The 8,727-nt window shown below is 37.7% G+C and overlaps 1 protein-coding gene across 3 annotated transcripts; it reads right to left on the reverse strand.

Moving 5' to 3' along the window:
- Positions 1–1,074: 1,074 nt before the first annotated feature.
- On the reverse strand, positions 1,075–8,524 carry LOC142160196 (killer cell lectin-like receptor subfamily B member 1B allele B). Of its 3 annotated transcripts, none has more exons than XM_075215141.1 (6): positions 8,423–8,524; positions 7,033–7,128; positions 4,768–4,848; positions 2,246–2,334; positions 2,019–2,131; positions 1,075–1,836 (listed from the first exon to the last, which is right to left on the reverse strand). In XM_075215141.1, exons 1-6 carry the CDS (start codon positions 8,433–8,435, stop codon positions 1,719–1,721), a joined length of 510 nt encoding a protein of 169 aa, XP_075071242.1. In that variant the 5' UTR covers positions 8,436–8,524; the 3' UTR covers positions 1,075–1,718. The 3 variants fall into 3 exon arrangements, with proteins under 3 accessions (XP_075071242.1, XP_075071241.1, XP_075071240.1); XM_075215140.1 differs by having other exon boundaries at positions 2,019–2,101; positions 2,246–2,394; XM_075215139.1 differs by having other exon boundaries at positions 2,246–2,394.
- Between the last annotated feature and the right edge of the window lie 203 nt (positions 8,525–8,727).

Raw genomic sequence — 8,727 nt, forward strand, 5'->3', positions numbered from 1 at the left:
CCCCTGCTGCCTCAGTCTGAGCAAAAGCTTCTACCTCAAATGTGTGGACATCAGATATCAGTTACATATTGGGTTTGTTATGGGCAGGATAAAGCTGGTACTACTGCCTGAAGACACTATGCCAAGACAAACTCTTGAGATATACGATATCAATTTTGACAAAATTGATTTCTATACAGATAGCAGGATAGTTTCAGGCTACGTATACAATGAGACCAGATTGTTCTATTTCTAGAATAACAACAATGTAAGAATTTGTAAGTCAACATAGTGCCATTATGTACCTACTGATTATACCTCAGTAGACTGTGCTAAAAGGACAGTTTATGGAAATTATATAAGAGCTACAAACTGGCTCATGGGAGCCGTAATTCTATCCAAAGAGTATTAATATTCTCTAATTGAAGCATTGGAGCAGGTGGATGCAGGAACAGATCCCTTCAAATTGCTATCACAATTACAGAAAACAGCTTGGGTCTCACTGATTCATAGTAACATAGTTGATGAGGTTGAAAAAAGACACCAGTCCATCAAGTTTAACCTTTTTTGGATCTCCTGCGATCCTGCACTTATATTTGAAATTAATCCAGAGTAGGCAACCGCCAATCTGTTTCAATTGTGAAAATCCCCCCAGACTCAATATTGCAGTCCTATTTTTACCCTATAAAAAAAAAATAAGTTCTACATGGAAATCATTAACTTGAGATATTTCCTGTTTCATTCATAAAACTAAGTCTGTCATTACCTTCTTATAGAAAGTCTCAGACATTATCAATGACGGTTCATTGATCCCAGTGCAGAATGAGCCAGCGTCTCTTTTTTTTAACCTATCCTTCAACTTTCTTACACAAAGTGCTGGTGCAATCTATTAGACCACTGAGGTCGGCACTGACATTATTGGTATGATTTTCCCAAAACCCCATAGAAATGTTTACATATCTTGGCTGTACCAAATTTCTGTAAAAGAAGCGATTATTGTTAAACAAACAGACTTTTAAAACATTTTTTTATTGAATTTATGAAATTTTTAATTTGTTAAGATCTTCTGACAGATTATCTAAAGTTATACTTCCTATTGCTGTACAGCCCAAGTTGGTATCTGTAGAAACAAATATCAAGTGTACCGATGCAAATTGAAATTTCAAATCAAATTCTCAAAAATCTTAATAACGTGTTGTATTTTTATGTGATTGTAATTAGATTACATGTTCCTGTGAAATCATCAACTGTCACTGTAGTGAGATAATTTCCCATCTAACAAGACCATATTTGAGATATTTGGTCTACCTATTGGATTGGTAAGTCTTTTTGTAAATTTTGATAAAAGAAAAAAAGATACAAGACTGACCTAGATTACTCTGAAGTAAAAATTTAAATTCCTCTTTGGTAACAAATATTTGATTGCATTTTACAAAAGTACTTTACTTTATAATCCTAAATATAAAACTTTTTTGCAATTAATCTAAATGGCAATATTACCCATAATCCTCAGATTCTCCATAGCAATCATTTCACTTCAAAACAACCATAACTGCATTTTTTACAAGTATATAATAATAATAAAGTTTGTGAGATGCATGTTTTACAGATAACGTTTTCATTTTCTGTAATATTCAATTATGTTTTCCTTTGTAGTCCTATTGGAACATTAATCAGCTGTCAAATAGTTATCTTTAGTCTTAGATAATACATCAGTAAATTCTCTTAAAATAATAATGTCAGATCTTTACAGCTTTCCTTTGACATATAAATCTATTTTTAGAATTACAGGTCCCAGTGTAATAACCATGTTTATTCATCAATGCACAGTTTCCTGAGTTCACCTCCAGCTGGAACCTGGGTAGAAAAAAACAAGACAAAATAACATATCGCATAAAAGGGGTTCACGGTATTGACAAAAAAACAGTAAATATAAAATGATATACAGGTTTTACTGACAAACACGTGTGTTCAGGTCCATGATGGGTCTTAGAAGTCAATATTATAACAAGATTGTGTGTAACATCAGAGCCACTTACAGACTGGTGTCATAGTGCCGGCTGTTCACCCATCTCCATCCATCTCCCGCACGGTACAGTCCGATCCAAAACATGTCATCTGTCTGTTGTGTGAGAATTTGGTGTTTAAATACCTGGAGCAAAGGAACAGCATCAATCATAACAATTAATTAATGTACTTGAAGAATTTAATAGGATATTGGCTCTAAGCTGGTATCACTGTCAATAAAGTAGACAACAGACAATACCTGTGGTTCCTGGTCCTCTATGACCAGTAGATGGGCTCCCATCATCTCACAGTGGTCCTGGCTCTGATTCCATGTCCTTTGTGCAGCATCTGAATAGTAATAACAGTTGTCTCCATACAGCAGCCAGTTACTAGGACACAGTATACACCCTGTAAGACACGGTTTAAAAATGTTTGTTCTGGTTAATATTGAAATATATATAGTATACAGGTAACGCTTTACCTGTATACTATATATATTTCAATATTAGTTTTGGTCTGTAAATAACCCTCCAAGCACTAATATACTCGAGTATCAGCATGTCTGTCTAAGCTGCATTAAATTATCACACAGCATTAATGGAACTTGGTATAGGGATTATTGATCACTGCATAGACATTACATCTATATAGGCCCTCATCGTGCACCCTTCCTTTCAAACTGTTTGTGGGACCTTTACAATGCTTTTAGGAGAAAAAGAATGAGAAATAAGCAAATTATTTTGTCTATTGAATATCTATATAACTTGAATGGAGCAAAGCAGGTTATTAGTGTAAAAAAAACCTCCCAAAACATTGATTACAATTGACTACAGGGTGTAGCTTTCAGAGAACATGTTAGTGATGACTGGATAGACCAAGTTAGAGGAGTTTATATACGGATTATAGAGTACATTCAGAAGGTCATTTGCAAAAAGCAATGGGCAAATGCAGATTTGCACCCGCGGCGTGCCTTGCTTTGCCGAATGCACTAAGATTTCCGCTTGAGCTCATTAGGTTTGCAGAGGAAGATGGCCGCATTTGGGGAAGAGTAGAAGTTGCAGAGAAAAGAGACAGAGGGGACGGGTTGGGGGTAGAATGATGGCCTTCTTACTTCAGAATGGAAATTCTCCATTAGAAAATTCTCCAGCTAAGAGCTAGCGGAGAAAAAAGTCTCAAACTACTAATGGCCTCCACTTTGGGGGGTTGTGCATCTCCAGCTGCACTCCAAATAAGTACTAACACTTTACACTCAACATCGCCAATTGCAATACATACATTTTAAATATGCAACAGGTCTCCCTCCCAGAATCCTCAGCCAGTGCTAGACAGCCTTGGCTTTTTCCAATATAACATGGTGATCATGAGCTGTGGGTCTCCCCATTATAAAAAAAAATATCCCAGGGAAGGTTTATTCATCAGTTGTTTGATCCAACAGTAAATCATCAACTTTTGTATGTACCGCTGTCCCATTTTGCTGCTTAAATGACAGACATGCTGTAAAGTGCTCACTCTTTGTAAGTGTGATCCTATGAGCGGATATGTACTCCGATGCAGCGGATGAGACAAGTGGCTTAATGGGAACTGCTCGTCCCCTCACGGTGATTAAAAAAGCCGAAAGACCTTGTTTCACCCTCCCTTGACAATTCCCGTTGAAAGGGGGAAATAAATGCTCAGCTGCAGAATCCTGTAGTGGATGATCAGGTGCTACAAATACCGCTCTCGCATCTTGGTCCTCTGATAGCGAATGTGTTGTAGAAATTCTTGATGAACAGAGAAATGGAAAGATAAAATCAATATCCAAATCTCCAACGTAGTTGCTCTAGACCTACTGGGGAGTGAGGAGAGCTGGCCACTCGCCTCCTCTATATTCATTTTAATCGAATTACCACACACAGTCTCCATTATTGAAGGAAGTATGGATGCTAGATCTATGTAGCTGTGAGTTACGTATTCTCAATAACACTACACGATCCTATTGGTTCACGTACCTTCTTGCTCTCTGAGTTTTCTCTGAACAGCTTACACTTACTGAATGGTCTGATAGATATAAGACATAGGTTACACATAAAGGGCTCACTGTGTATGTTCCCATAAACCTCACATCACACCTTACAAATTCTAAACATTCGCATGCAAATAAACACACGGAGACTTGGATAAGTTATTAAAATATTGCGAGAACTTTTATTATGAGTTTTACTTTTAACTAAACCTATGGTGGCGGAGAAAGGGCACTGCCAAACAGCTCTCAAGCTGGTAACACTATAACACAAATGGACTGGCGCAAACCGCCGTACATCCACAACCACAGGGGAACAAATCCCGTCATCACTAGCGCTGAGTTGGCGTCAGAGTGACTGCCCCTTTAAAACTCACGCTGCCCTCCCTCACCGAGCCGGACAGGGACCCTACTCACTGAAGGACCAAAAAAGGAGTTACTGGTGCCACCTAGGGAACAGTGACCTACGACCAACTATCTGTGCGCCCACAAATCAGCCACTGAATGCAGTGCCTTCCTACCGCAACATTAACCCAGAAAATGCAAACAACGAGGAGTGGGTGGATGGGATCTCGTGCTGTGGAATGAGGCAGCCCAGGAAGTGCAGCCTACTATATCAAACAAGGTCCCTCCCCCAGAATCTCCCATTGGTCGGGCCCAACCCAATGTTAACCCCGTCAGGTTAGTGTTCAGCTTATTACAAACCCTGTCACCCTTTAAGTGCGTTCGTCCCATGAAGCCTCACTTGTCATGAGTTATCTCTCAGATTATAATACACTTACCTTCTTGTGTCTCGCTGGGGCTCACACAGAGCTGCTTCTTTATCTCTGTGCTATAGTTCACATAATTTATATCCTGATACACTGAAAGACAGATGGGCTATTTAATAACTTTGCATTTAGTTGTAAAAGTTGCACTAGACAGATAACAGCTAATTGCTATGCACATGGTCTTAACGTAATAGTAGTGTGGACTTTACACCATGTGTGTCTTCAGGAATATCCGCAAGAATGAAAAGTAAGGCAATGATTAATTTCATTCTCCCCTCTCTCAAGCAGTTTAAAGGCAAACTGTGTATTACATTTGGACCTTTGCTCAAGCACTGCACCTGAGAACAGTTAACATTTATTTTACTTTTTTCAATAGCAAGCATTGTTTGCACATACCATATAGGAGATGTTCACACTATAGTTTACTAATTATATTTATAACAAATAGAGTTTTTATGTCTCACAAGAAGCACTTTAACTGTAACTTCATACAGCATGATAGGAATACAGGTAATCCCAGTATATCATTAAAGTTATCACTGAGGTGATGGAACCAGGAGTAGTAACCATGTGGCTGATGTACGTTGATTGAGGTCCTCTGTACTATGCTGTATGAAGTAAGATGGACCAAGAACCATGGAGATTTTATGGGGTTACATAACCCTTGATTCTCTGGTGTACAAAGCAAGCGAGGTCTACTGAAGATGGGGAGAGGTGGGAGTTAATGTTGCGAGCAGTGTGGACTGCAGTCTTTGGTTGTGGACAGTGGTGAATGGAGGCCTGCAGTTAGAATAGGATAGGAGGGTCTGCAACACTGTAAAATGCATTGGAGGGGTGATCAGTAGGGAACAACCAGCACATATGATGGGACTCATTAGCATGCAGAGGTGTTATTGTAATTTGTTAGATTAGGTTCATGGTGGATAAAAAGATATAATGGGCGTAAGGCCTACACAAGGACTCTGCAGGAGCAATACCTTATTTTGCAGATGGAATGTTTCTGTGTTAGAGGATAGTTTAAGAATGCCAGAAATTTCCTATTTCAATCAATATGGGATTCACAGGAGATTCAATGCACAATACGTGTGGTAACACTTCCATTAAGAGTTGAGGCGGATGTTTTCATTTTATATTTTCAGGTAGGCCTATCACTCTTACATTATTATATCTGGTTTGATTTTCAAATATTTTATTTTGTTAAGTGTTTGGAGAGATTGTTCTTGATGTTGGATTGTGTATTGTTGTGCTTAGATCATAATAAAACATGCATATAATTTTTGCTGTGAATTGTTTCTTTCACAGTTGCACATTTTCCAACCACTAAATGAGAAATGTGTGATATTTCTTGGGCTTCTTTTAAGGCTTCGGGCCAATGTAGATGAATGGTATTTGACGATGCAGATATGGTATCTGCATTAGGTTGAGCAGGTAATGGTGGAGGATTAAATGCAGTTGATGTAGTAGGTTTATCTTTCACTTTGGTGATTGTCCACTGTGTTTCGCTGACCACAGTTGCTTAGCCGTGTATTTTTCCATTTTATAAAATAGTTTAACTATAGTGATGAAAAATCTTTGCTTTATCAGCCTGAGTCATTGAGGGTTTGAGTGATGAGATCACAGAGAGAGGTAGATTTAATGCATCAAAAATATAATCAGGAATTATTGCATGATTATTCATTAAAAGTGAAGACAAATTATGTCCACATTAAACTATTCAGTCCAGAAGATCAGTCTGACTGTATGCAGATTTTGCAATTGTAGTTAGTGAAGAAATATATGTGGAAAATGTATGCTGTGATTTAATTTCACAATTAAAATGATTGAATGTCCTCTGTCTGGGAGATGTGCTGAGGGGTCACCTGTTATTTTCTAGGATTGTACCAGTTCACTTGTGTAGATGACACGCCTGAAGGTTGCTATTACTTTTAGAAGGCGTTTTGACATTTGGCATAATTCATTTGTTTATGCTTTATTAATTGAGGGATTGACTTATTGGCTTGTACTACAGAACGTGAGAATGTAACTTCCTTAAAGATCTAAAACTTCACTTTCTAATTTAAAAAAAATTACCCACATCATGTGAATTGACTGGTATATTTCACAATATATGTCTCATATTATAATGTACCTACCGCTAGATGTCTCGGTGGAGCTTATACAGAGCTGCCTTGTTATCTTATAAATTGACAGGTGGGAGAACTGGGTACAATACAGAATAAGGAAGATGGACAGACAATAGCATATCACAGCTATGATTGTGACCAGGATATCACTTACTAATGATGCGAAGGATGATGATATTGGCTCCAATCAGAACTGTGATAATGATAAACTTCCAGGACGGGATCCAGAGTTTTGTCTGGAGAGTTTTATCTGGGATAGATGTGAATAACGGACATGTTAGTACTAGTACAGTGACACGACAGCTGTGGAAACGAGAAATTCCAGGAAAGCATAATGTACAGGCACCAGCATCTCTAATTCTACACTTTACCGGTGAGTCATAGCGGTGCCAGAACTGAATGCAAGGATCAGGAGTTGCAGAATTTTACAGCTCCATCACAGAGAATATTCAGGGACCATGCAGAAGCATTGCAGCTATATTATATATATTTATATATGTCGCGGCTGTCTATTCACATTACTTAATTGACATCCATTTGGACTACTACAGGAAAGAAGATTCCCAGAGTCACAGCAAATATTGATTTGATTTAGATTTCACTTCTGTTCATTCACTTTGCATTTTGTTAATTGATAAAAATGAACTATAAACATTCCTATTGTTGAAAGCAGTCTTATATTGCAGCATTTTTACCACACCTGCCTAAAACTTTGCATAGTATTGTATATCACTTTTCTATCCTATGTACTTCATTAGTGTTTTATTTTGTGTACATATAGTTTAATGCAAATTTAGCATTTACTACTAACAGCTTAATCTCTGCTCTCTCTCAGTGCTATCGAGCAGTGTTTGCTCTGCTTCCAAACTTCCCACTAAGGCTACAATTGCAGTCACCTGGGCTGGTTTCTTTCATTGGGGAGTAATATGTTTTTTAGCTACAATACATTACCCCAGCCCTGGCCACTGCAGTAGTAGCTTAAGTGGGACGTTCGGAAGCAGAGAAACTTGTTCTAGGTGGATGGTGGCGGGTCTGTTTCCTTACCTAGTTGTGTTAAGCTATGCAGCTATCAGAACAAAGTCCAAGAAAATTAAAACCTTTCTTGGTTATGAACTTTAGCTGCAGTCTCAGAAGCACCAAATAACAGCAGATTAAATTATTTATAAGTGATTACAAACTTATTCCCTCTCTCATCCAAGTTCAATCACCTTACTTAAAAATAAATAAGAAACTGCAAAAAAACAGTAAAAATAAACTCTGAAAATCAAACTATGTTTTTACGATAAAATATGGACTCATCAGCACACTTGTCAGAAGACGTAAAACCTTTCACAGCTTGGAAAGCGATTACAGTAGATGGTCTTCATAAAAATAATTTAACTGTGAACATTATTCACAGTTATACGCTTTCATTGAGTTATATGAGAATTTCCACATTTTTTTAAATTTTACTTTCTTTACAATTAGCTCTTCTGAGCTGATTACTTTGTTACATTTTTCGCCATCATTTACATATAGTAGATAAATACAGAAATACAACTTACCCGGAGAATCCATGTATATAGCAGTGCGAGGCAATGCCTAAAATATTGTGGTATACATAACCATATAGAGCACACAGTATATTGTATAAATGATATGACTGAAAATCCTCCTCCACCTTCCTGTGTGGTGAAATCAGACTAGATGAACAATTGTGACAAACATTCATGAAACAAACTGAATGGTCAGTAACATGTAGATTTACAGAATATCAGAGCTTTACTAGCAGAAAACAAACCTCTGCTCACTGGTAGTCTAGGATAGGATCAGATAGGGCTATTATCGGAGGCAACAAGCTGTTGGGCCT

This window comes from Mixophyes fleayi, chromosome 6 (assembly GCF_038048845.1).
Source record: "Mixophyes fleayi isolate aMixFle1 chromosome 6, aMixFle1.hap1, whole genome shotgun sequence".
NCBI classification, from domain to species: domain Eukaryota; kingdom Metazoa; phylum Chordata; class Amphibia; order Anura; family Limnodynastidae; genus Mixophyes; species Mixophyes fleayi.